This window comes from Ciconia boyciana, chromosome 14 (genome assembly GCF_034638445.1).
Source record: "Ciconia boyciana chromosome 14, ASM3463844v1, whole genome shotgun sequence".
NCBI classification, from domain to species: domain Eukaryota; kingdom Metazoa; phylum Chordata; class Aves; order Ciconiiformes; family Ciconiidae; genus Ciconia; species Ciconia boyciana.
The window spans coordinates 2,482,562-2,510,534 of record NC_132947.1 but is presented as its reverse complement, the minus strand read 5'-3'; the positions used below and the strand labels follow the sequence as shown (position 1 = coordinate 2,510,534).

General features: G+C 49.0%; 1 protein-coding gene across 1 annotated transcript in view; it reads right to left on the bottom strand.

Annotated features, from left to right (window-relative positions):
* The window catches only part of MYT1 (myelin transcription factor 1), a 34,478-nt gene extending 12,448 nt beyond the window's left edge, over positions 1 to 22,030 (bottom strand). Inside the window, exons 1-14 of the mRNA XM_072879511.1 lie at positions 21,976 to 22,030; positions 20,052 to 20,082; positions 16,644 to 16,706; positions 15,606 to 15,855; positions 13,823 to 14,690; positions 13,063 to 13,197; positions 11,563 to 11,653; positions 9,591 to 9,704; positions 7,943 to 8,157; positions 5,139 to 5,263; positions 4,179 to 4,448; positions 3,268 to 3,422; positions 752 to 814; positions 466 to 534 (exon numbers count right to left, since the gene is read on the bottom strand). Of these exons, the coding sequence (XP_072735612.1) occupies positions 466 to 534; positions 752 to 814; positions 3,268 to 3,422; positions 4,179 to 4,448; positions 5,139 to 5,263; positions 7,943 to 8,157; positions 9,591 to 9,704; positions 11,563 to 11,653; positions 13,063 to 13,197; positions 13,823 to 14,690; positions 15,606 to 15,855; positions 16,644 to 16,706; positions 20,052 to 20,082; positions 21,976 to 22,030 (2,504 nt within the window). The remainder of the gene's footprint in view (positions 1 to 465; positions 535 to 751; positions 815 to 3,267; positions 3,423 to 4,178; positions 4,449 to 5,138; positions 5,264 to 7,942; positions 8,158 to 9,590; positions 9,705 to 11,562; positions 11,654 to 13,062; positions 13,198 to 13,822; positions 14,691 to 15,605; positions 15,856 to 16,643; positions 16,707 to 20,051; positions 20,083 to 21,975) is intronic.
* Between the last annotated feature and the right edge of the window lie 5,943 nt (positions 22,031 to 27,973).

Sequence of the window (27,973 nt, the reverse complement as noted above, 5' to 3'; positions counted from 1 at the left end):
GTATTTTCCCAGCTGTGTCTCTACCCAAAAATAAAGCATGTGCCTTTATCTAGGCTTTGGATTATTTGAGAACCATACGAAAATGTTGAATGAAAAGGGTTATGGCACCAACTAGGGAAACAAGAGCTTGGGAAAAGATGCCAAATGAAAAAGAAAACAACATATGTCTACAGCACCCAAAGGAAACCTGCCAGGGGTCCAGGTTATTTCTGATCGCTGACGTGATCCCCCCTCCCCAAAATAAGCCTTGCTCCATGATGCTGACTCTTCCCAACGCGGCAGCTGGAGGCTGGGCTCCACCAGAGCTCCTCGTAGGTGGATTTTGATCGGCTCTTTGAAAGGAGAAGGGAGGGGATGGAAAAGCAAAAGCAGAGCAAGAGAAGGGGTGGGGCAGGGAGAGGGAAGAGAGAAAAAAGGGTGGAAAAAAAAGAAAAAAAAGGAGTTCCAAGTTGAGCGCAAACATACTTGAGGTCAGCAGAGTGGGCAGCCATGAGGTTTCTGAGGCTCTTGTCAGCAAGAGGACAACCAGAAAGGCTGAAAGAGAAGAGATGGAATATCTGGATAAGCAAAAAAAAAAAAAAAAAAAAAAGGAAAAAAGGAAAAAGAAAAAGGGCCAGGGTGGGGGGAGGGAGAGGGGCAACAGAAGGTGGGGAGGAAACAGAACCAAACTATCCACATGGTCAAAAAATATACTAAAAGAAAAAAAAAAGTTGTCTTTAGAGTCCAAACCATGCGAAAAAGGTCAACCCACCTGCGGTGAGAGGCATAGTTTCCCGTTATGTGTCCGCTGCCGTCACAGCCTGGGGTCGGGCAACTGGGCAACAACAACAAGGAGTGTAAGTGCTGGAAAGGCAGGAATTCACCCGAGAGCCACGGATCTGCAAAACCAGCTGAGCCCTCCTCAGGGTCTGTCCGCGGGGGGGCTCAGCCCGACCCCGGTGCCAGACCCCTTACACCGGCTCCTTCCATCGGACCTCACCATATGTTTAAATGTTTGCATGCAAATAAACCAGCTGTTTCCCTTTCAGCCCCCTTTCCTCCCTTTTTTGTTCCCAAAAGACCACAAGGATCCTGAAAAAAATTTGAAAGAATTGAAAAAATTTGTGGCAAATGTGAAGAAAGTGTTCAAAATACTTAGTTGCTTGGTTTGCTTGGTGGCAGTGGAAGACTTAAGCAGCCTGCTGGGTGGCATGAATGAACAGGCGTGAACACCACTGCCTCGGTGCTGCCAGTTTGGATGATTTTTGCAATACTGAAGCTCTGGCTACGGGAATCAGCTATTCCCTGAAAGCGTCAGATTTCAGCTTTCTGAAATGATTTTTTTTTTTTCAGCCCTTATAGCTGCAAAGAAAAACTTGAAAACACTGTTCATTCCAGAAAGGGAATATAAGTAATCTCCGACTCGTGTGCTGCCGCATCCTGCCTACTGCCTTTGCCGGGCTACGTTTCCCACCCATCCCTCTCCGCTGCCTCCCCAGAGAATTGCACTTGCGCAGGCGATGGGAAAAGGTGTCATCCCTTCCCGGTGTCCAGGGAATAAAATCCAATTTGTGCATGAGCAGTGAGTCTCTGGCACAGTCGTGCCCTGCCTGCCTGAGACCAGGGGGTATGCGAGAGAGCAGGGATGTCCTGGGACGCTGCAGGGATGTCCTGGGACGCTGCAGGGATGATGTCCTGGGACAGTTTGGCCTGGCAGGTTGAGTTTTGGGGATGCAGCTATTCCCTGCTCACCCTTGAGTCCTTTTCACAGCCACAACACCCACACAAACACAATGAGCCCTAGAGCCAGCACTGGTATAAAGATGTTCGAGCAGCGGTGATGTATTGCTACGTGGTACCCACTCGTGTGCCGACAGCAGGGCGGCGAGAAGATAGAGGTGAGGAGTAGCTTCACAGCGACTGCCGTCAGCGCCTGGAGATGGCCCAAGAACTGCACCCAGACACGGAGCATCAGACAGACACAGAGGGCAAGTCTGCTCCTGAGTTAACGACAGCTAATTCATGACGGCCTTTGGGCCAGAAAAGAACAAGGATGCTAAATGGAGAGAGAAGGCTCAGGGCTGCCCACGACACCATTTATTTATCTCCAGGGATGTTTCCATTTAGGAAATTTCTCTACCTTCATAATACAATTATAGCACAGGAGGACTTCAGGGCTCTACCTCAGAAATTGCTATTCACATCGCTGCTGGGTTTTAACAAAGCCTTTAGAGCTTGCGTAGGGCAGCTGGTCTGTGCTTTGCTTATTTAGGGAAGATGCTGCTGCTGCTCTGCCCTCATGGACCTCCTCGCTGCCTGTCTGCTCCCTCAGCCTCCTGCTTGCATAGCCAAATAACGAGCTACGTTGTATAAGGTCAGCAAAACGATGCCTGCCGACTCTTCCCTGTTTAACATATGGCAAGGTCAGATGCACAGGAAAGACGTCCAAGCACAGCAGATCTGGTGGGATCCCTGGGAGGTCAGGCCTCCCCATCACAACCTCCAGAGTGATCCCAGCCTGCCATTAAATCAGAGCCAGGTCCAAGCTGCAGCATTTGGGTCAGGCTCTAAACATGAACCATTAGTTTGGGGGATCAGTGTGGATGCAGAGCAATACTCCATCTAATAGAATAGACCTGAGTCTATATTTCCACCCACCCAATGCCATGAATACGCAGATGTGAGTTTGGTTAAGATCTCTCTCCAATGTAAGATGCAATCTTGCTGTAGCCCTAGTTCACATTTTGTGGCCCTGCAGTATCACGGTGATGGGACTCATTGCTCTATGTTAAACAGCCAACAAGTCCTGCCTTCCCAGCGAGGCACCTTGTGCTTCAACACTCCCATTGAGAAGGTACTGAGATCCCTAGGGTGCTCTTGGCTCCACAGCATCACTCAGTGTCCCAAACTGAGGGGACAGGAGATTGGACAGGCTCCATCACTGTGCCAGAAACACTCTTGCAGGAAAACACCAGGGAAAACGGGCCCTGCAAGGAGGTTTCCACATCCACATCCATGAATCTTGAAAGCACTGAGCTCCCCAGAAAGATCCCTTCATCACTGCAGAGTTTCAAGGCCATATGCCTCATTGATCAGCAGTTGTATGAGGATAGGCTTTCTCTTTGAGCTTTCATTTGAACCACTTAGATGAGATAAGACCACAGTAAGAAAGGGAACTACACTTCTAATTTTTAAAATGTATTTGCTAACAAATTTTGTCTCCTAACTGGCTGTCCTGCGTACATATTTTATACATCTTGGAGGAAGACACAAGAAGGCAGGACTTACGTGAGCAGCTCTTTCTTGATGTCCTTGGAGAGGAATTTAAGCTTGAAGTTGGTTAAAGTAACTTCCCCTGGGTATTTTCGTTCTTCAAAGTTTTCCTCCGACACTTCTTGCTCATCAGCTTCCGAGGAGGCAAAAGAGTGGGCGGCAGGCTCTGACTGCAAGAAAATAGCCAGAAAAAGTGGTTGTAGTGGTGGTCATTAATGCTGAGCTGTGGTGGGAAGGGATCCCAGGTTCATCCCAGTTAGTGCAGCATTGCCAACTCTCCTGAGCCCTTTGCAAGCGCCCTGAAGTACCCAAACCAGAGATCAAATAGTCTGCAATTTTCCCTTTTTATAGGCGAAATGTGTAAAACACATCTGTACAGGGATTTACACCTGGCCCTCCCAAGGTCTTGAAGGGATGAGTGCAAGATCAGTGCAATCCCCCCATACTCATCCTCAGCAGCACCTGCCTCCCCACGGGCAGAGAAGCAGCGTGCTGCTTCCAGGGCCAGGACGCTCACCCCAGCCAGGAGGTAATGGCTGGGCTCCCCCACCTGCACGGATTAATGTTAAGTGGCACGCAGGGCCATATCTGCTAATGGTGGGTATAAATCATCCTGGGGAACGTCGCCAGGAGCAGCACTAATGCAAATGAGCTGAAAGGATTTACAATGAAGAAAGCACTGCAGACCCAGGACAACCAAGTGGTGGGTTCTTCCTTGGCAAGAGCACCCCAGCAGATCCAAGAGCATCTGCGTCCTGCCTGATTGTCCACAGCTGATGTCTGGTAGCACTGACGAAGCTAATAATACTCTCCTAGGCTCAAAGGGCAAATTAGGAGTTCTAGGGGAAAATAGGACAACTGTGCATGCTAACATGGCATTCAGTCCCCCCTGAGGTGTTATTTAAGCATCAAGAGTCACCGCTCACCTCTTCTGGCTCCTCTTCCCGCTGACGGTTTGGTTTAGTGTAGTCAATGGGCCCATCCCATTCATCCTGGCGGGAGGTCTGGCTGGACTGGGGGGAAGTCATGGTGCTGCTTGTGGCACTGGTGCTGTTTTGGCGCTGGGACACATCTGGGGACTTCATGCTGGGACTACTGCTGCAGCTGCTGCTGCTGGGAAAGGTGCTCTCCCGTTTGCGGTGCTTGTTCATACTCAAGTCCAGAGTCCCATTTTCATCCACCTCAATGTCCATGGACTGAAAGGTTGGAAAGATGCCCAACGTTAGCAGCTGCCAGCAATTCCCTATAGGCATCTTGTCCCCATTTGTCTTTTGCAGTGCAGGGGGCAGGTTGTTCATGTCCCGTCCTCTCCACAGTCAGTTAGAAGGAACTGAATGGAAGGGATGCTCTTTCATAAACATTTTCAGAAACATGCCATGCAAATGCACTCCTTTACTACCAGCAACATGGCATTTTGACTCGGTTGCTTGAACACAGGCATCTAGTGCCATTGAAGATGCCCCATGGCATCCAAGACATCTGCCCGAGGCTGCAAGTGCAACATGGGACTTCTGGAAAACCTTAATTCCTCTGAAAAATAGCTGGAGGTCAGCCTGGATGCAACTGGGGAATCTCAAACGACATCAGATACAGACCAGTGAGCAACTGAAACCAGCCCTGAGACTCTGCTTGGGAACAATGCTCATCTCAGATGGGTAATTTGAGCTATGATGCATCTCCATAACACACTAAGAGCCAAGATTACCTCCTCCAAACTGCATCACCCCAAGCAGGGAGCGATATGTGATGAATCTCTGCATTCCCTCTATATTTAAAGTTTAAAATGAAAGGAAGGGTAAAAAAAGGTTTTCTCCCATCCCAAACTTCAAGATTTAACCCACTCTGCTGCGTGGTGGTTGGGTGGTCCCCGGACATGCTCAGCTTACCTTGCCAGGGGCCTCTTGTTGCTTCGTGCTGAGATTCTCCGGCATTTCCCAGCAGCGGGTGGAGAGGTTGAGGATGGCAGTGGCAGCCATGTGTGCAGCCTCGGCATCGTGGGAGTAGTCGAAGCCTGTGGAGGAAGATGAAGTGCTCTTCACGTAACTGCTGGAGGGGCTGTGGCTGGGGGAAGAGGCCTTTGGAAAAGGTTTGGCTGGAATAAAAAGAGAAGGAACAACACAAGGCTAATGTATAACCAGCACGGGCAGCGGTGAGAGGTTAAGTCTGACACAGACAACGTATTAGCAGTTCCAGTAGCAACCTGTGGTTATTACCTATCCACGGGCTATTTTGTTGCCTGGGATGTGCAATAGGAGCAGTGCTGGCTGCGGCTTGCGCAATGGTCTCTCAGTGTGAAAACTTATTTCATTAACTGACTCTGCCATCGAGTTCCCAAAACATGAGTGCTTTTCTTCATTAAAGCTGCTCCTTGGTGGAAGCGGTCAAAGGAGAAAGCTTAGAGAAGCTTCCTGGCTCTTTTTTTTGGTTGTTCATAACATATCTGCAAAGCTGACTTACGGGGAGATTTCTTGTAGCACGTTTGAAAACTTACAATTTAAAAAATGACATTAATAGCAAAACCATGGCTATGAAATACGAGCTTCCGACGATGACACCAGTGAAATATGGATTTTCTGACAGCTGACATATCATTTAAATATGCCTGAATAACAGGATTTATTACATAGCCGCACGTGGCCACGACACCGCACTGTTACTGTATGTCACAGCATGCAGCAGTGCAATCCTGGAGATGCAATTTCTCTTTACAGCCTACGAAATGAAAGTGAGTATTTCCCAGCGTTAACCCACAATAAAACTTGCCCTGATCTTGAACCTGGACCCGTTTAGGAGGGCCCTGACCCACAGAGAGTCCCTCTGAAGTCAGTAGTTTCAGTGGGTGCAAACAGGGGATCATCTGATTTTCAGCAGTCACAGGATTGTATTCTGAATCAATTAGCACAATCTTCAAATTCTTAATTCATTTCACTATGCCCTTTTTGGGGGAAAACATCTCCCCTTTCTGTGGGAGTCTCACCCAGGGAAGACTCATAAGCTTTGGCTCGATGATGGCGAAGCAGCAAGACAACCTTGGTTGATGCGGCTACAGAGCAAAGCGATTTCATTATTCCCATTACAAACTCGTAATATAAGACACTATAAAATGCTAATCTTCCTGAGGACTGCTTTCTTCCTTGTTGTGTGCGTATATAATGCATATTGACATTAATGGGAATTATGCACACACATACAGGGGAATATAAATCCCTCTGGATGAAGATCTCTTTAAAATAAGTTCTCAGTGAAAGGAACAGATTTCCCTGCTATGATTGGCAATCATATTCATCTTGTCGCTTTGATTAACTCATTGGAGGTTTGCCCAAATGGTTATTCTTGTGTATGGCTGCTTGTTTTTGAGTCCAGTTTAATCCATGTCTTTGCAGCGGGGTGCGGGGATTTGCCAGCCCAACCTAACAATATCCAGGATCGTGAGATGCCAATTTCAATTTCACACCGTAGGCTCAGCGATGCTTTTCCATTTCATAAGTATTTCTACCACTAATAGACTCGCAATCAGCAAATTAGTAAAATAAGTGATGAGAAAAAATAGAAAGGATTATCCTAGTGGGTCTGCTGGAATTATTTTTGTCAGTACAATTACCCTGAAAATTCTTTGCTAATATTGCAAATAACACAATCTATTCAGCAAGAGAATCACTTGTGCTGGGAAACAAATTACTTTTCCATCAGCCCTAACCCAGGATGACAGTGGCAGTTGTGCTCTCTGGCCTCCATCCAATTTCATTGTCTGATCCTTTACAGATTTAGTACTGTAATAAATGGTGCTTCCATTGTAGTGCAACAACCGGGATGCTTTCAAGTACGAGCACTTTTTAGAGAGCAGCTGCATCAGGATTAAACAGGATTCTGGAATTGGGATTAGCCAGAGAGAGAGCCCTCTTGAGGCTGCTGACTACTGCAAACCGGGCTCCTAAATATTTTTTTTTTCCCCTCAAAAAGATGTCTTCAGGTGCACGTTTGGTGTCAAAGGGAAGCAGGAGGTTTAACATCAGTCTGCGGCAGGCTGGCTCCCCATGCAGACTCCCTCCTGCTCCTGACAGCCCAGCCCCTGAGGGTTTATTTAGCCATTTCATTTTCACTTTCGTTGCACAGTGTCGTAACCAGTGCAAGGTCCTCGGTGCAGAGCAGAGGTGGGTGGCTACGACAGGAAAGAGCTGGGAGATAGGAGGTGGGTGATCGATAGGTAGCAGAGCTGGAGAGCAGAGCACAGCAGAGAAGACAAATGGGTGGAGTGGGTCATATATAAGATGGAAGAGAAGAAAACTATAATCCATTTAGCTAGATGAGGAAAGACAGATCAATAGATATGAACTGCAAAGCAGCGGGGACCGACTGAGGACAACTGTGTAACTTATCCCACCTAGAGACATCGCTCAGATTAATGTTCCCACCACTTGATGCAATTCTTCCCAAAGCTGAAGCCAAAGCAACTCTCCCCGAAGAAAAGCTTTACCAGCAGCCACAGGCTCCTCTCTCCAGCATGTACATGCCACAGGACCCATCTCAGCCTCCCCCATCCCCATTTCTCCCCCTGCTTCGCAGCAGCAGGAGGGATCCAGCAACTCAGCCCCGAGTCTCCCATCACCCCAAAGCCATGATCCCAGAGCCTCGCGACACGCTGAGAAAGGCAGAAAATGCAAAACCCAGCCCATCCCTGCTCCCAACTTACATTTAAAGGCTTTAGGTGAGGTTTCGCTAGTCTGAATCTTTGGGGCAAGCATGCGTTTGCCAAAAACCTGAGCATCAAAACTTGCATAATCGAAGGTGACCTTGGAGTACTTCTCCAGCTCCTTGGCCAGGTTGGCCCGGGGGGTTGCTGGGACCATGTTGGGCCGGTAGCTTCCATACTGAGGGATCTCCAGTTGCTTCACAAAGCACATAGGCCTGAGGATGAAACAATGAGCAAAAGTGATTTCTCTTTTCCTCGATGAGATGGTTGTTGGGAGGGGACCGGACGCAATGGGGATGTGTAGCTGCACCTTGTCCCCAAGGGGTTACTGAGGAAGAGGAGGCAGCGACAGCCCTTTTGCTCTCCCTCAGCAAGTCTGCATCTGGTTTGAGTCTCTTAGATTCCTTTTTTATTTTTTCCCCTTTTTGTCCTTTTTTTGTTCTTCTTTTTTAGGCAAAACACTGAGGTGTCGATCTCATGCAAAACAATGTTCTCGCAGGCTGCTGTGGTGTGGCAGCATTTTCCAACAGCAGTAGAAACTTGGGCATCACTCCTTTATGGGACCCATGACACAGGACGGCACACGAAGGCACGAGGACCCCAGTTTAGCTCCACCCCCCCTGCAGATTCATTGCAAAAGCGCCAGGGCCTCTCCCCTGCTTGCAAAGTCCCTCTTAAAGACCCGCTTCTGCTGGGCTGCCTATCATGAATCAATTTGTCTTGCATATAAATTGTATATAAATGGCCTATTGTTATTCTCCTTCCCGTGACCTCTTTCCACCAGCGAGTCCTCGGAGCGGGAACTCCTTGGAGCATGGACCGTCCTCGTGATGTGCTCAGAGCGCTCTGCGCCCGGCGCGGGCTCTGCTGCAAATAAATAAGTAATCGCCCTAAATGGCCTTTCCAAAGCACCGAGCGCTGGTGCACCAGGGTGCTCAGCAGTCCTGGGGAGCAAATAAATAAATTAATCAGGCCTCGATGCCTTTGTGGGAGTGCTGCTCAGGGTCTCATACTGCGGTTTTTATCCTGCTCTTGTTGCAAAATAACTAACCATATTACAATCCATCTGTAGCCTCATGAATCACATCAGCTACGGAAGCCAGCATCTATCAAGGACATCCTTAATGTGAGACAGCCCTTTCTCCCGGGAAGATAGAAACGGGCGAAATAACAAAATAAATGCGACTGGTTTGGAAATGAGTGGCAGGTTTCTCTCCTCTGAACCGTGCGGGTTAAGGAAGAAAAGCGGGTGGACTTAGGCGAAACTGCCATCAAGTGATTTATATGTAGCCTAAATCTCCTCCTCCCCCTCCCTGAGCCCACCCTACTTATAATGCTAATATAATAGCCATCATTCGCTGGCAGTTTGCATTGCAGAGCAATCGGCACAAATGCCTTCTGCTGCACTGGTAAAACCCTTTGGCCTGTAGCCTCAGCATTAATTGATGCTACAGAAGCAATTCATTGTCCTCAATGCCCTCCCTGGGATCATCAATTAAATATCTCCCCACCTTGGCGAGACCTATGATCATAATAACAGGACTCAGCAGTATCAAGATACAGCTGGAGGGAGCCGTGACGGCTGCTCTTGCGAGCGCGGCATCGCGGGGAGGGCTGGGGCAGCACTGGGCTTTGCGGTCCCATTTACCTGAGTATCCGGTCAGAATTGGAGCTGGTCTTCGCAGGATCACCAGACTGGGTTTGTTGCTTTTCATGCGATTTGGCTAATTTTTCAGCAGCAGCAATGGGGCACCCAGATAAACTGTGGGAGGTTTTTTTTTTAAAGAAGGAGGAAAAAAAGAGAGAAGGAAACCAAGCATGAGGGATGAGCATGAAAATCTTCATTTCAGGGACCCAGAGCTGCACTGAGCCCATGAGAAAAATGTTTGCATTTAAAGGGTTTTTTTATTATCATTATCATGGCTTACTTTTAGTCTTGGCAAGCAGGAAAGCAGCCAAACATCAGTGCCAAATCTCTCCAGGATGAGCCCCGGAGCATCCCCAGGGCCTGGAGGTGGATCGAGGAGGCAGCTTCCCCGGGCTGAGCACAGCAGGGGCAGAGGGGGACGGGCTGGTTTCTTTGAGTGGTTTTAGCAGTTAAATGGTATTTTTGATTTGTATTTATTTGGATCTTTTGCAGGGGCCGTTTGAAGGGAGCCTTCTGAGGGGCACTTGCGGGGAAACATTTGCACTTCTGATGTGCACAGCTGCCAGCACGCCGGTGCCTGGGGGAGGTCGGGGGCTGTGATGGCTTTTGCTCACACATGCCCTACGCGTAAGCCTGGCTCTGCCTCTTTGGGACAGCTTGGCTCTTGCAGCGATTGCTCAGGGAAGGTAAAAACCCCGCACAAGCAGAGCCCACATACTCCCAGCCGACCCCAAGCCATCACAGGCACCTTCATCACCGGAGCAGCCAGCACCAAGGGAATGCCAGCCCAGTCCCATGTGAAATGCAGGGCTCCAAACCCTCTGGGTCTGTGCCCAAAGCTCGCTCCATAACCTACTAACACCAGTGGATCACCTCAATCTCACTGCAATCGCTTGCTGCCTGCACCAAACCGAGCTTCTCAATTAACCAAGCAGATTTCCCTAATTTTCCTTTAGCAGCTACGGCTATGACGAAGCATGCACCAGCTTCCTCCACGGCTGAACAAGTAACGACACAAACTCACCTCGCGCCTGCAAACGCATTGACATTCGCTGAGCCGTCGCTCTCTGCTAATTAAGTTCAAGTGCAACAAATGGCACAGGGTGAGCACAGCCCTGTAGCACAAGCTAGTCTGGCTTTTTGGAAGGTTTCTAGCTTTTAAGTCCACTCGCAGCCTTCCCGTTTGTAAAAGCGCTTGAGTTTAACCGAAGCCAGAGCATGGGGTATAATCACAGGTCCCAAAGCGCAACCCTGTCCCCTCTTGATCACATCTGGGCGAAGGTCCAACAGCAAGAGGACCTAAATTCCCAGCTCATCAATAATTTCAGCCTAAATATTGTGGAAATTCCTAGAAATCCTGCTGAGTACCACACCACCAAACACAAACTTCACCCTCCTGTCAGCCTCACCAGGCACCCTCTGCTTCCCTAATACGAAACACCTCTTCCATGAACCCCCACCTGCATCTGCCCCTCCATAGTCCCACCTACGAGCCTGGAAGCATTGCTCAGCTCTATTGCCCAGCCACAATCAGAGAATCACAGAATCGTATAGGTTGGAAAAGACCTTTAAGATCATCGAGTCCAACCGTAAACCTAACACTACCAAGCCCACCACTACACCGTGTCCATAAGCACCTCATCCAAACGTCTTTTAAATACCTCCAGGGATGGGGACTCCACCACTTCCCTGGGCAGCCTGGTCCAATGCTTGACAACCCTTTCAGTGAAGTAAAATTTCCTAATATCCAGTCTAAACCTCCCCTGGCGCAACTTGAGGCCATTTCCTCTCGTCCTAAAGTCACTACCCCGTCCTGCTTTCTCATATTATTCTTTGTCTTAGGGTCATCCCTACTTCGCCCATCTTAGTTGCGCCATCTCCCAGTACAAGAGTAAAGCCAAGGCTTTGGGGGATGGTTGCCCTGCTGCCATCCTTGCCCTGGCTGTTACGGAGGAGAAGTCAAAGCTGGTACCTCCTGTGCGTGTTGCGGTTGCTGTTGACGTGACCCTGTCCTGTGCAGCCTGGTGTGGGGCATTTCAACACGTTCTCGTGCATCGCCAAGACTTCAGAGCGAGAAGGGGAAGGGGAGAGGGGAAGGGAAACAAAAACAGCTTGATAAAAATCAGAGGAAAAAAAAAAAAAAGACAAAATCATCAAGTCTTGTACGCTGGTTTCCTAGAAATCAGGGAACGTGAAATGCTGTAATTAGAATTCGTCTGTGTACAGAAAAAAACGATTTACAAGGCAGCAGTGCTCAGGTCAGCACTAGATTAGCATCTCTGCACACAGCTTGGGCTTTCTCCTTGTTTGCTGATTGCAATCTGGTTTCCCCCATCCAGCCCCTCCCACCCACCACTGGTTTGGAGCCAGGTCTCCCAATTTCAGGTAGTTTTAAGTGATTGAAGTTGTATCTCTGCTTTTATCCTTAGGACTAGTCTTTCTTTGATTTTTTTTTTTTAATTTTAATCTTCAGGATTATTGCTTCCTGCAGCACTGACCTTAAAAGTAAAGAAAATAATTTGATTTGCAAGCTTTTCTAAAGCACACAGCTTGTGTTAGTTATTTATTAATATTTTTTCTTGCATTCAAGCTTGTGTGAAGATAGCTGTACTTTCTCCTTGTTTCCTGCAGTTCTGTGTTTATGGCAGGTCTGCAACCTTTGAAATTACTGATAAGGAAGGGCTCCTTTTTTTTTTTTTTTGGTCTATTATGCCATTATTATAAACTTAAAACATTGATTTTTATGTATATGCACAGGGAAAGCTATTTAGGATGCTGGTAGAGAGGTAGAAATAAGATATCCCTTTATGTGTATATATATAAATCTGTTATGATGATGATAAATATTTTCTGTGGAATAGATGAATCTTGATATAGCAGCTTGTGAATTTTACAGTGATGAGAGTGTGGGAGGAGACTCAGCTATCCTGCACATCCTGAACGACTCCTCTCCTTTGCTGTAAGGCAACACCTTCAGCACACTTGGACAGCAGGAAAGAAGAGTTTCCCCTTCTTCCCAACATGATATCCCAAATAGAGAAAAACATGTGCCATTCAGTGTGAAGATGGGAACAGCTTAACACACCTCTGGAGGTGAGCTTAATTTTTAAAGCACCTCTTTGATTTTCGGAGAAGGGACCTCGTTCTCCACAGGATGGTGCTAAAAATCTTTAAGAAGGGTAGGACTTCCTAGTAACCTCCATAGCATTTCCCAAGAAGAACAGTAACAATTTGGTGGATAAAAGCATCCCGGAACAAGTTGGAAAAGCACCATCCCATGCCAGAAACTCCATTATAAGCCAAGGATTAACATCAGGCTAGTGCTAGGGACTTGGTCATAAAATTCACATCATTTGGGACTATTTGGAGTGCCCATTGGCCTTGAGACGGCTCCATCAGGTGTGAAAATCCCCCTAGGAAATAAGGCTTCAGACTAATTTAAGCCAGCCTTGCTATCCCACCATGTACTCACTCTCGGGAGGGATCCTGTCTTTGTGCGGACAACCAGAGAGGCTGCGATGGTGAGGGTAGAGTCCCGTGACATGGCCGGTCCCATCACAGCCAGGAGTCGGACATTTGATTTCTCGCTTCTCGGGTCTTGAGGGATCTAGGGATTGTGGGGAAAGGGCGGTGGGAAGCAGGTTAGTGGATTTGGAGGGGAAGAGGTGGAAAGGAGAGAAAAATTGCCAAGGATGCTTCCCACCACTTTTCCAGTCAAACAGGGAGAAACCTTTGGGTTTGGAGGTTTTTTCCCTGAAGGTAGAATTGTAACACTGGAAGTTTAAAAAATTAAAATCAGCAAAACAATTTGAGTAGTTAACCCAGCTAGGAGCATAGAGCAGCTCACAGCGACCGAGCAGGCAGCCCAGCTCAGCACCCGAGGGACTCTGCAACCCCTGCCAAGTCCCCCGTGTTGCTGTGGCCAGACTCCTACCACTACTTTAAAACCCACTGGGATTTTAAACGAGCCCTACTGACCAGGCTGAGATTTTCAAGGCCAACAGGCAATTTAGCCAAGCAATTTCCCTGCTGAGGTGTAGAGGACACCATCATTTTGTGCAATCACTGTTGACCTCTAGGATGTCCCCATCCCTCTGGGCATTGAGGATTTGTGCTAGATTCCTTCTGTGGGCTGTGAAACCCCCCAGCAGCCTAGTTTTCATGGGATGCTGAGCAGACAAATTCAGCTGGGGATGGGAAGGAGGGAGACAGATGAAGGCTCGTCCCCATACCTTTGCCGTAGTAGCTCTTTCGGATGCTGTCCAGCGGTTTGCTCTGTTTCTCATCCACCTGGAAGTGCTTTACGTGCTCTCCTGGCAGCCGGCTGGGCTCCCGCACAATTTTCACCTGCTCAGCCTTCAGCGCGATGGCTTGTTCCAGCAGCCCCAGGTTGCCCCTCGTCATCATGTCATACATCTCTGACTCATCGGTCACCGCTGATTTCTGGGAGCGGGCATCATCGTCTTTGTCGTCATCCGACCGGACCTCCACGATGACCGAATACTCGGGCTTCGGGCTGAACTGCCCTTCACAGTGGCTTTTCTGGGTGTCCTGAGAAGTGTGAGGAGCTTCTTCGCAGATCACTTCAGGAGCCATCTCCTCCTCCTCTTCATCCTCCTCTTCTTCTTCCTCTTCCTCCTCTTCTTCTTCCTCTTCCTCCTCCTCCTCCTCATCTTCATCCTCCTCCTCATCCTCCTCATCCTCTTCTTCTGCTTCAGCCTTTTGCAGTTTGCAGGACTCCTCACAGTTCGCGTCGTCCCGGTGCTCCGGACACAACTCGCTGCTGCGTTCGCTGGTGACCTCGATGACCTCCTCCGCATCCTCCGTCTGGATGATGATCTCCTTGTCGCACTCCTCCTCCACTAACTCCTCTCCCGCATCCTCGTGGACCAGGTGTACAACGTTGGACGGTGGCTTGGAGACCTGCAGCTCAGCTTCAGGCAGCTGCCCTTCGATGGCGAGGGTTTCCTCCGCTATTTGGCCTAGGTTTAGGAGAGAGTTGGCGATTATTTCTTGATAGCTGCTATAGTTGGCCTTGCTGGGCCCAGACATACTTGTTGCCGTGTTTTGTCCATAATGGGTCAATTTTGCTGGGCTTCTCTCTGAGGGGGGGAAAAGAAGGAAAAGAAAGAAAAAGGGAAAAAGAAAGAAAAGAAGGAAAATAAAAAGAAAAAAGGAAGAAAAGAAAAAAAGGAAGGAAAAGAAAAAGAAAAAAGGAAGGAAAAGAAAAAGAAAAAAGGAGGAAAAGAAAAAAGGAGGAAAAGAAAAAAGGAGGAAAAGAAAAAAGGAGGAAAAGAAAAAAAACAGGAGGAAAAGGAAAAAAAAAAGGGAGGAAAATAAAGTAATTGTATAAGCTCGTAAACATCTCTTTGTCTTACTTAAGCTTAATTGAAACCAGAGCCTGGCTGTTATACCCCTGGAGCAGCCTAATTTATTGCATCTGGGAATGGCAGGTAGTAAGGGGATTTCCACTGGAAGCTTTCACAGGGCTCAGATGCACGCGGCTTCCAGCCCCCCACCATCAGCAGCCATCTGGCCCCCTCGTTCCCAGTGCTCCCCAAGCCAGGGGCTCCAAACCGGGACCGACACAGTGCCAGGACCCGGCTGGACACCCAGCTTGTTTGCCTGTCACTCCTCTCGGAGAGCGGCCGGATTCAGCCGGGGAGACGGGTCCCGCACCGGGGAAGGCAGCCGAGCCCCTCGAGGCACCGATGTGGGACCGCGGCTGCCTTCCCCACCGCCGTCTGAGCCACGCGGCGAGCTCCTCTGTGCTTTCCATGGGTCTTTCCCCAGAGAGCATCCCTGATGGAAAAGCTCTCATTTTTAAGACACCGGAGACAATCTGTGCGCATCCCCTCAGCTTAACCAGAGCTTTGCCGTTGTGCTTCCACCGAACGTAATAATTGAAGAACCTATCCTGTACATAATTCAGAGGAGCTATAACTCCTGGTTATTAACACTCCCTGCCCTTTATTCCTCTGCAGAACACAGCTCTGCAATCAATAATGATAAAGCACCTTCTGCCGGCTCGGGGCTGCGGGTCTCCTCCTGCTCCACCGCCTCTGCCTCGTCCTCCTCCAGCGTCCCCTCCGACTCGTCAGAGCCAGACTCCTCCTTCACCTCAGCCTCCTCGCTGCCGTCGCTGTCAACGTTGTAGCCTTCATCCAAGGCCAGCTTGAGCGGATGGGATTTTCTCTTTGACACCAGATGTTCAGCCTCCGCATCCTGGAGTTTCCTCTTCTTTGCTAGAGGGCAGCTTTGTAAACTGCAGATGGGATCAAGGAGCAGAGAGGAGGCATTGCCGAGTGAGAAAGGCATGGCTATGGCATCTGAACCGGTTAGGCAAAGGCAAGTGGGACAAATACAAAAATACTAAAAAAAAAAAAATCATCCAGCAGCCCAGATTTTTAGCTGTTTAAACCCTTTGTGGCCAGAAGAGCTGCTCTCAGACCTTAAGTTTGTGCAACTTTGTCAACTTTACTCAGAAGTCAGCACAAGGATGCTGGGCTCACTCCAGCAGTCTGGCCCATGGGCAGTGGTTGTCCAGGGAGCAGCAGGACCAACAGCTCCCAGCACCACTGCTGGTGACAGCCACCAGTGCCACCATGAAACCAGGCAGGGGATGCGGAACCAGCTCCTGGGGCATGTCCACCAACCACTCCAATTTCACCATTATAGGGTGATGAAAGCCATCAGTTAAGGCTGGCCTGGCCTCGAAGACAGCCAGTGTACTCTCATTTCCCCTCCCCATCCATAGAGGCACCAAGCAGACCAAAATCTCTGCCTTCCGACAGCTCCCGTCAACCCCAGGTGCCTGAGCCCAGGTACTTCTGCCTTGGTTTGGGGTCTGTGGGAAGGCTACTGTTAGCCTGGTGAAGCAGATACCCCAGGATCCCTCACAGACTGATGGAGAGACAAACTGGCTCTTTGGTAGGCAGATTTGGGGCAGGTGAGTTGGGTTGCTGCTCTGAACCAGCTTCTCTCCAGTGAACGTCTGTCTTTGCATTTTTTGCTGGCATTTTTCCATCCCCACTACCTCCGACGCAGCCTCACCTTCTGTGTCTTGCATACTTTCCACGGATGTGTCCTGAGCCGTTACAGCCTGGGGTTGGACAGCTTGAGAGGGAAACAAGCAACCATCAAGAACAGCAATAGGACTTGCAGAATTCATTTTTAATTAGAAGTGTATAAACTATGGTCCGTTAAACAGGTCCTGTGCACAAGGAACAAAATAACCACAAAAGGGAAGATAATTTCCCTCAAATGGTTCAGCTTGTCCCTTTGAATTCCAAGTGAGGAGGGCAGGAGAGCAGCCTTGCAGTTTGCTAAAAATTAATGAAAGGACTCACCCCACTTAATTAGATGAACGGTTCATTATAGTTTTATGAGTATGTTTAATTAAAGATTTGCATGTGTAAGAGCAAGCTTTTAAAAAGCAGACAACTACTGCACTCTGCCTCCCCACTGCCACTCTTCAGTTTTCTTTTTCGCTGGTGCAGGAGGAAGACATGGGCTTTTCACTTATTTGACAGCTTCTCAGGGGACTGGGGTTCCTTGCAGTAAGAAATGGGTGGCTTTTTGGAGAGAGCAGGCTGGGAGTGGATTGAGGAGGTTTTAGCCAGAGCACGTTGGGTGGAGATCACCAGGACAAAAATCCTCAAAAGCACCTCAGAGCCTTACTTTTGGGGAAACGGATGGGATTTAGGTGACCAGATCTCCTAAATCCCTGCATTTGTTCCTGCTGCTCTGCAGAAGAGGATGAGCTAAAGACTTCCAGGGAGCTCTGGGCAGCGCTCGCAGCCACTGCTGCCTTTGCCATGGGCTGCAGCGACGCAGCCTGCTTGCTGCATCCCTCGGCGCGGGGCCGCGCACCTCCCCTGCAGGGGTAATTAGTCCCAGCTCCAGGAGCTATAAGGGCTCCAGATAAGAAGCATTAAAGCAAACATTTTCTGGCAAAACCAGATTATGGCATTGATTAGAGGATGCCCAAGTGACTTGCCTGACGTCTGAGGAATTCTGGAGTCGTGTAGGATTAATAACCTCATTTAGCACCGTATCACCCTCGGCCCAGGAAGCTGGAAGTGCTAATGAAATCTCTTGATGACAGTGCAAAGGGAGAAGGCATCGCCAGCCCAGAGGGGATCTGGCCAGCCTGTTATTCTTGGAGTAAAAGACACAGGACAACATTAAACAGTACCAAGTCAGGCTTTAGGGACTCAGAATTTCTGCTCTCAGCAGAGAGCTCAGCCCTTGCAGAAAGCTAAGGATAAGCAGGATCTGAGTGCGCTAATGGATGCAGCAGCTCTGGGTGCACTGGCGGGTTATTAATGGCTCAACTCCCCAGAAGACCCTGCACAAGTCAGATCACTGTGTTCAAAGAATACCAAAAACCGGGACAGGAAAGGACTACTGAACTGTCAGGGGAGCAGGAATCCTTCCTTCGGGGAGACCGGCTTGCTTTAGCTTAGCAAAGCTAATGCTAAGAGGGCAAATGTCGGCAGCAGGTCCCCTAAGGGGACACGGCTTTCTAGATGAGGCAGATGTGTGGCCATGGGTGTAAGCTGTACCTCCTGGCCCCTCCAAGACCAAGTCCCTCCTTCCTGCTGTCCCCTTTGCTCGTGGCCCAATTTCAACGCAAGATGCCGAGCATCCTCCAATGCCATCGCTTTGGGGACGGCTCCCAGCTTTTTCGGCGTGCACACACAGCCCGAGCCCAACGTGCCTGGGGTCTTGCCTGCCAGCGAGGCATCCCTTCCCGACCAAAACGCTCAAGGTCATACATAAAAAGATCTCGTCCCGCTAACATGCATAATTGGAAGAGGGAGCTCCCCCTTCACTGCTCCCTCTGCTGATGATCTGAAAGTCTATTTAATTTTAATTGCCCTCAGTCATGACTGAGGCTGGTCTGTCCTTAGCAGCCCCAGACACACTTTAAGTGACTGCATGCTGAAAGACAGAGCGGTGTTTATGTTACCAGTGACTTGCCTGAAAAAGGCCTTATTCAGTGGGAAACAAGAGCAGCTCTGATGAAGATGTTACAGGCTTTTATAAGCTTTCCTGCATCAATTAAAGCTGATCCCCCCCCGCCCCCATTTTTGATGTGGTGAAATGAAGCCTGCAGTAAAAACTAAGTAGGAAAGAGCCAAGTGGTGCAGCATTGAGGTTTTCCAAAGCAGGTGGCGATTTGGGATGTCTCCGGCTTCGGTGTATTAATTTAATCCCTTGAAAAAGCACCAGTGCAGAGGTGATGCTCGGCATGCTCTGGGCCAGGCTTTCTCGTTCCCGCTCTCCTCCGGGGAGATCTCATGTATTTCGGCAGGAGTCTCAAAAGGGGAAAGGGGCTTCGAGGTCTATTAAAGCTGCTCTCCTTCCCCGCAACAGCCACCGCACCGACCTGCTCTCCCTCTCTCCACAGCCTTCATATGCTTGACAAAAGGGCTTCTTATTGTTATGCAGACGATGCCCTGCTTCCAATTAGTCGATTAATCGTCCAGTTAATCAGGCAATTAGGTGACAGCTGCAGAGATGGCTTTGTGGAGCACTGTGTCCTGCCCCTTATATATGTCACCTGCTCCAATTACCACCTCCACTCAAGTGTTCAGCAATAAAAGTTGGAGAAGTGGCATGCCTGCCACTCGCTCCTCCCGTCTCTCCAGAGTAATAGGAGAGTGGAGGAGCAGAAATGCTCTGAAATTGGGTTGGTTAAGGTCCAATTACTCTTTGACACACAGGGCTTTCTAACAGAGGCTGCTAGGAAAGGCAGCCCCTGCTATTAGCGCCTGTCCAGGTTAAAGACTCCTACCTCTTGCGTAGGCCCTTGTGCAAGGTTTAAAGGGAGCTTAGAGATGGGGGAAGCTGTTATTTATAATGAGAAGCTCTGTAGGGCTGCAGAGGCTCGCTCTGGCTCTTTTGGCTGCTGCTGTTTGCATGCCAGCACTGCTAAATGAGTGACAACAAGACCTCGGTGATTCAGCAGGGGGACATAGGGCCAAAGGAGGAGCATCTGGCACGGGAAGTGATGTGACACGACATAGTTTGGGGGAAATAAGAGGATGTAAAATACATGGAAAAGAAACTCTGGTTAGTAGGATGTTGTCCCTAATGATCCTGCAACACAAAGCGTGGGCGTTGTTAGGTTTTGCTGGGGTTTAGATCTGGGATGGGACAGAGGACAGCTGGAGGGTCTTCAGTCTAATGTGACCCATCTAGAGCTCGTGTTTTCATCCCTTTAACTCCTGTGGTTCCCCTGACGTGTGTCATCAAGTGGTGCCCCAAGGACCTGGACACACAAGGTGCCCACCAGCATAAGCCCCCCAGCAAGACCTCCACCCCATTAGTCCCATGGGTTTGCTCCCCTCACCCAGGTTCCCAAGCCTGTAAGGAGCTGCGGGCTTCGCCCAAGCCAGTCCCAGCACGGGGCCTCCCCTCCCTCCCACCGCCGAGGAGGAGCAGGGTCCTTACCTCACCTCCTGGCCGATGAGCTCCGTGGGCACTGGGCGAAGGGCAGGATGCAGCAATGGAAACAAACGCAAGGTCAAAAACACAACAGGGGTGCCCAGCCCCCCCGAGACATCCCCCTTCTCTGGGGGATCCTCTCCTGCCTGCTGCTGGGTTTCTATTGCCTCCTCAGGCATCCCGTTTGGGAAAGAAAGGGCAAATCTATCCTGCCATCGTTTACTGCATGCCAGCCTGTAGTAAATCATAATCCTGCCTTGTAAATCCTCATGCTTGTGCTTAGTTTCAAGCACGTGAGTGCATGCTTGCAGCATCAGGGACTACCTCTCTCTAAATACATGATGACTTTAAAGTCAATGGAGCTATACCGATATGCATGCATATGACTCCAACACTTTTAAGTAAAGATCGAGTTTTCTCATGCCTTCTTCTCTATGTTTGCCTTTAAAATGCGCTTCTCAGTTACTCTTTGCACAGTTCACTACTGTTTTGCTGCAATGGCCACATTTACCCTCTACCTATCAACGGGCACAGGCATATTTTTCTCCTCCCCTTGTCACACCGGACTGACGTGGGAGCCCCTGCCTACGCTCAGACACATGGTAGGGGCTGTGCTACTTGGCTTTTAGGGTAAAGAATAGTTTGTAGGGTTTTCAGGGATTATTTCCCACTTGTGAATAAGAGGACATCCCAGTGCTTACCATAACAACATACAACAACATTGCGTCGCTGCTGAAACCTTACATCCAGCCAGGAATCCAAATAATCAGGAGGAAAAAAAAAAAAGCCCACAACACAAGTCTAAATTTGCCCAGGCTAAAAACCATAACACGTTTGCTCAATTTGTTTGAGCTAATTGGATTTCCTGGGATCCAGCTTCTGGTGGGATGACTCACAAGCTTCAACAAACTGGAGGCAGTGGCAAGTCCCAGGGTGTATGGAATAAATTACCTTTTCACATCAAGAAGCCCAGATTCGAGTGTGGGGAAGGCAGGGTGCGAGAAAATAAATAGAATCAGGGCACTCTCCTTAGCAACCTGAGCAAGCACCTTTATGTACGTGCAACAAAGCAGTGAAACCCAAAGATCTGAGCTCAATTCAGCACAATTAGCAGCATCTGGGTTTTGTTCTGTTTTTAAAAAGATGCAGATGCTGAGAAGAGCAAGGAGGAAGGTGGGTGAGGACAAAGGAAGGTGGTCCACCACAGCTGTGTGGGTGAAGCTGCAGTCCCTGCAGCCATCACACTTTTTCAGCCAGCCCCGTTCATCCCTTGCTTCCACACACCTTTGCAATTCATCGAATCCACGGCCACAAAAAGGAACCAAAACGGAGAGGCCGGTCCATAACCATCACACGTAGCCACAGGACCACCCAAGGTGACACCCTGTGCTCTGTATCAGAGCACCTCGCCTTCTCCCAGAGAGAAGGCACGCAAAGACAGACCAATAGCAAAAATAAATAACAATCCAGCTTTGCATTAACAAGTCGTTTGTCCTCACGTCCCTGCCGGGGGACAGCCCCGTTTGCTTCTCCAGCATGCACTACTTCTGCCAGGCACTCTCAGATGTGCAACTTCAAAGTCACTGGCAGAGCGTGCATGATGAAAGCCCCAGGAGCTGATCTGAAGCTCCAGTGATTGCGATCCCCCTAAAGCAAAGCATGCAAAGGGGCTTTTTTTTTTTCCCTTTTTTTTTTTTTTCTTCTCCTGGGTGTAGGGGATGAGGGTTAAATATTATGAGGACCTGTAAAGGTTTGTGGTTGGGAGTTTTCCATGTTTGTAGACAAATTGCGGTGGGGTTGGAGGGGGGGCAGTGAGCATAACTTAAAGAGTTAAGCTTGGACCTGAAAAATCAAAGCCTATTTGGAACAAGCAAAGTGCGGGGAGCTCAGGTCTATACATCCCCGCGCTGCGGGATAACCAGCTGCTCACCTCTGATAGACTTCGATCGCGTGCGTGCTCTCTTATCGTCATTTTCTAAACTCATCTGGGATGGAAAGAAAAGATAATTGTTGAAAGATAACAAGAAAATTATTGTTAAAGGACAATCTCACATGTGGTTGTTGCTCTGTGTAAATACCTGGGCGGCAGGGAAAGCTTTCCTGCGTATTTGAGACAGAGGTTTCTTGCACTGATTTTATTGTTAACCCATAGTGCCCAAATTTAGCAACCTTAAATTTATTTCCACATCCTGGGACACAACAAGGACTCTCTGCTGGTTGGGTACCACAGAGGGACAAACACCCAGATGTGATGGCCCGTGATGGAAAACAGCTGCATCTGAGACATCACTTGTTAAGGGCAGAACTGGTTTCTCTGGATTTACACCACAGAAGTGCTGTGAGCACCTAGGTTAGTAGCCAGCACATATTCAGAAATCTCTGAACATGCAGCCAAGCTGATCTCCTGCCCGGGAAGGGCAACTTTTCCTGTAGTGCGCTAAAAAGCTTAAATCCTCTCTGCTTAAATTTGACACAAAGAGGGTTGCATCTAAATAACCCCTGCAACATGGACATCAAACAGGAGGGTCTGCAGGGAATACGGGCATGAATAAGTAACATCAGGGACTTCAAAGTGCTTGATATTAATTAAACATCACAACATGCCACAAGATAGCGGAAGGCTGAAGTGCAGCCACCTCTGGGGTGCAGCGCGGGCTCCGCACCCACGCCCCGGCGTCAGGGGGGGCTTTGAAATCAGGCTGTGCCTGGAGGTGGGAGCAGCGAAACCAGGGGACCTGCACGGTGGGGCAAGAAGATGTGGCGAAGTTAATAGAAATGGGATTTCATGAAACTTGTCAATGAAGTTGCTGAAGTGGTCAAAGAGCTGGTTTTACATCTCGCCCCTGACACAGACGCTCTCTCTGCAGGCAGGTGCATTTGGCAGCAGATGCCAAGGGGGTATGCAGGATCGGGGCGTGAGCAGGGGGCTGGATCGTAGCCTGGTAGATTGGGGACAAGGCAATTTGGGTTTTATTGTAGTGTTACCATCTGGGACGTTCCTCCTGGGATAACAAGAAGGAGAGAGAAAAGCAGGGGAAAGGACCATTTCCAAGTGGGAATGGAAAAAACCAAATTCTCTTTGGAGCATCCTCTACAAGTCCCAGTTGGAGAAGGATGCAACCAGCTCCTGTGCCATCCCAAAATGAGGAGGCTCCACAGCTAACCCTCTGGCACCCCCAAAAGAAGGGGGGCACGAGCAGCTGCTCCTCCTGGTCGAGGAGCAGGAAGGGACACGCATGCAGAGCACGTGCTGCTCCGCTGGCGGTGGGGACGATGCACGCATGATATGTGCCACCGCACTCCCATGTGCGCCTCAAAACTCTTTCTTGATGGCTGCTGCTCGCAGTCCCCAGCAGAAGGTGCCGGGGGTCCTCACCCATCACCCTCAAATGATGCACTGCTTGGTTTGGGCCTCTCTTGTCCCCCCTGAGGTTTGGGGATGGTAAGGAGGGAGGGAGGCTGTTGGGCAGGAAGGGAGAGGGGATGGGGGTCCCCAGCTGATGGGGCACCACAGCGGAAAACACCTCAAAGGGGAGGGATGAAATTTCCCCGAGTGCCTCTCTCCCTTCCCCTGCTGCCCTCTGGAAATGCAGCGTTAACACACAATGATTTATGTGATTTGTTAGATGGGGAGATTGGGGAGGAAAAATAGAAAAAAAAAAAAAGAGGGGAAAAAAAAATCAAAACCTGGAGCAATTTATGCATCCTGTCAGCATTCAGCTCGTGGCACCGCGGTGTTGTGCTCCACGTTTATTACAATCTTCCCAATAACACAGCAGACAATTACTATAATTTCTATTTTTAAAGCCCTGGTTCCCTGCGGACCAATGGCTCACATTTAAAGTGTGGAGAGGAGCAGGTGTCAAAGGAACTTCATTACATTTATGAGCCTTTCAACGTCGGCGTGCGCTGAGCGAGCTAGCTAATGCCGCTGCACGCCGACAGTACGACTAATACGTTTGATTGCTGGGAGCCTGCCTCCAACCAAAATGAATTTCAGAGGGCTTTTTTTTTTTTTTTTTGACAGTTTTCCCAGGGAATTGGCACGTGTTGGGCTGGTGCCTTGGCAATATGGGTTTCCTGCAGATAAATTATTCAAAGCGGCAGAGGAGGGCAGGCTATGGGAAGCGTAACGGGCACCGCCTGCACTGGCCAAAAAAAAGAGGAAGGGCTGGGACTCCGCAGGGACAGCGGGGAAAAAGCAGAGCAGAACTTCAGTTTTCTTAAACCTGCCCTTCAAGGACAAGGTGCTTGCCTATAAATGGGGGAGATCCAATTTCATGTCATATTTGGCTTCAAAACATTAGGTATCATGTCTGAGCTAACGTCCAGGCTCCTCACTACACCATAGCACCTCACAAAGCAATTCCTCCCATTGCCTTCAACACCTCTTTCAAGCCAGGATCAAATGCCCTGGGAGGACAGGAGCACACTCGGTCACCGCGTGGGCAAAGGGGACAGGAGCCACCCAAGGCAAGGACAGAGCCGGCCTTGCTAAGGACTGAAGGGTGGAAAAGCCAAATAGGCTGCCTTGCCTGGCCTACAGTAAAAAGCAGCCTTTAAAAAAAACCCCCAAAACAAACAAAAACACCCCGCCCAAAACTAAATTATTGGGGTTTTTCCCCATAGGGAAGACCCCATTACTTGGTTAGAGAACTTGACACAGGCCCACTGCTGTGTATTTAAAGTGTTTCGCTTGCAGCACAGGAGGGATGGGGTAGGCTCTGCACACTCAGACTTTGTTTTCTACCACCAGGCTCCTTTTCTCAGCTTAAATCAATAGCAGCATTGTCCTCAAAAAATCTTCATTTCCCACCAAAGTGCAGAAACACCAGGAAAAAAAGATCCATTTCTGAGCTCAGCCCCTGCTCCTCCCAGGCAACTTAAATTAACTGACGTGGCCATTACTGTGCTTCTGGAGCCTCTGTGGTTATCGGGCTCGGATGCATGAAGGTTACATGAAACCACTGTCCTTTATTGTTCGCCTTCTCAGCGAGAAGCCCTCTAGACAGATTGTTTTAACGTGAAATTTCAGGTCACATAGTGCATGTTTGCAGCCTTGGAGTCTGATGGGGTATTTTCATTTGTTCTCTCTCTTGTTCACATAATAGCCAGGCTGAGAAGCTATCCAGATTTCATTCTTATTATTTTAATTCTGAATGGAAAACAAAGCAATCTGAAACCTGCAAAGAAATTATTGCTACCAGATGCCAGCCCCAGAGCATGTTAGTCCAGCCAGAACAAGACAGAGGTTTATACCGCTCCTCCTCACCTTATCACTGGGTTCTCTCTCGCATTAAGCCAAAATAAGCATCTAGCAGATTTCCTAAACCGATGCCAGGAGACACAGTGGAAAGGGCCCTGCGCTGGGTCTCAGGGTACTCGCTTCAGGATTCAGCTCCACACTCTGCCATTGACAGTTCAGGGTAACCTCGAGAACATCACTTCATCTCTGGGTGCCCCTTATTTCCCCTCTTCTCTCTAAAGGTGCCGTGGCGCAGGGGCTATTTCTTACCATGTGTTTGCCCCGCACTAAGGAGCTTCCTGACACGACCATAATACAAGCTATACTGATGATGTCCCAACGCTGCAAATCTAAATCAGTGAGGCTCAGGCAGGTAAACTTGAAAGACAGTTTAACCTGAGTACAATGCGCATTTTAACAGCCTACTTCTACGGTAACGGTCTTGCTCTGCTGCCAAGACCACAGCAATACAGCGTGCGAACAGCAGCACGGATCTGAAGTTTAATTTTATGGAGTACCTACAGGGTTGATATTTTCTTCTTCTTTCTTATCTTAATACACATTTCTTTTCCGATGGAAGACCGAGGCGCTAATGGAAAACTGCTGGAGCCTCCCATGCACTGATGCCCAGGTGTGCCTGGGCTTCGACAGCTCTATGCAAATATACCATTAAGGGCCATGCTGAAATTCCCCACGGTCAGCGGTAATACTTTATATGCATTCAAGAGCACCACGGAGCTCAGAGAAAATAAACACGCTGAAAAAGCCTTCAGCTGGACAAAGGGAGGTGAGGATTCAGCGGGAATATTTATTTTACTCTGAAAGCAGCAGAGCTTCCATCAGTGCTTATTTGTGGGTATAGCAAAATGCCATTTGCGAGAAGCTGTGTGGGAGCTTTAGAGGGACAGACGGACAGACAGAGCCTCTATTTTCAGTTAAAAAAAACAAACCTAAATTTGCCTAGCAGCAGGTGAAGCAGGAGGAGGAAAATACCAGAGGAAATTACATTTTTCCTACAGAATTGTTGAAAAGTGGTTTTTTACTTGGTCCTTCCCCTCTTCCAGATCCAAGGAGCCCCTTCTTTTGCTCCTCAAAGGAAAAGACAGTACCAACCGCCCTAAGGAGGTAGGACCCCGCTATACCTCACTCTACCCTGGCCATGAGTTGGTCCAGCTCCCACAGTCCTGTTTCAGGGCTGGGATCAAAGCCAGGATGAGGGAAGGGAAGGGAGAAGGATGCTGTGTGGGAAGCCTCCATCATCACCACTCTTGTCCCAGCAAACTCCTTCAAGCTCTCATGAGGGAAGATTAATTTGCTGGTTAACCTGCACTGTTGTTCGCCGCCTCTTTCCTACACAAGGATCGCCTTATCAGCGCGAGCCAACGAAGGGAGCAAACCCCAAGGTCCAGCTGGATGCGGACTATGGGGCAAATCACAGCCAGGCAGCAAAACCGCCCCTCAACACCCACCAAGCAATGAGGATGGGTTTAAATGGCCATCCTGATTTCTTTTGGAGGGTTTTTATTTTCCACCCCACGAGGAATCCCCCCTGGGCTGCTGCAGGCTGAACACAGGTGGACAGACCTGGATCTGGGTCTCCAAATCTCTCCCCTCTGCTCTCCGCAAAGTGCCATGGCATCATCGGTCATTGCAGGAAATGAAGAGGGCTTCATCCCGCTGGACCTTCTCTAGCTGTTAATTTTTTTAAAAAATAAATAAATAAGGGGTGATGGAGGAAGAAATACCTCTTGATCAAGAGTCTCCCTCTACTTTTAAAAAAGGCTTAATAGTAGCTCCCAGCTGCTATTTTATAACCACACTCTGAGGTTAGAGGGTTTTTTTTCCCCTTCTTCCTTTAGGGTCTTCCCTGCTGCTTGATTTAAATCCTCCTGACGTTCCACCTATTGAGAGTCCTGTCCTCAGCTGAATAAACTACCGTTTGCCTTTTGCTCTTGCACTGCTTCCAGGAAAGGACACCCTGTGCGATGTTCTCAAGCTTGGAGTCGAGGGGAGGATTTTGCCTTGACATGTTTAGATGCAAAACCGTAGCTTGTACCCACCTCAAATTAAAACTTACAGCTGTGCCACAAACATGCTCCTGAAGCTGCGCTGTCAGTTTTCATTTGCAGAAAGGGTCCAACCCCCACCCAAAAAACACCCCCAACGCTGCGAATGAAACGCTTACCGAGCACTAATGCTCTGTAGCGATCGCAGAGGCATCCTCCGCACAAGTGAAGCGGACCAGAAAAGATGTTCCCGAGCATCACGTTTGACACAGCCGCAGCTGTATCGTGTGCCTCCGCAGTGCTGGCGTTGGAGCATTAGGCTGGGGTGATTTCATATGCAGTAGTTTAAGTTGACATATACTTTCCTCTTGACTGTTTGAAAGCGTTACAACATGCAATCCAAATGCCATTTCACGCGCAGAGAGACCTAAGTGGCTCTGTACGTGCAAACAGCTCTTACGCCAGAAGAGGAGGGGTAGGGGAGGAAAAGAAATATCACAGTTCTTCAACCCCATTGTTTTCAAGCTCGGTAATAAGCTGCCTTTTTCGTAAGATTATCCTCGAGTGGCACAATGGGCGGCAATTGCTGAAGTGAGCTACGTGCACATCTCCAAAGAGGACTGCGGCAGCCGGTGCTCGTGGCAGGGGCTGGGCTCTGGTGGCCCCATCAATGACAC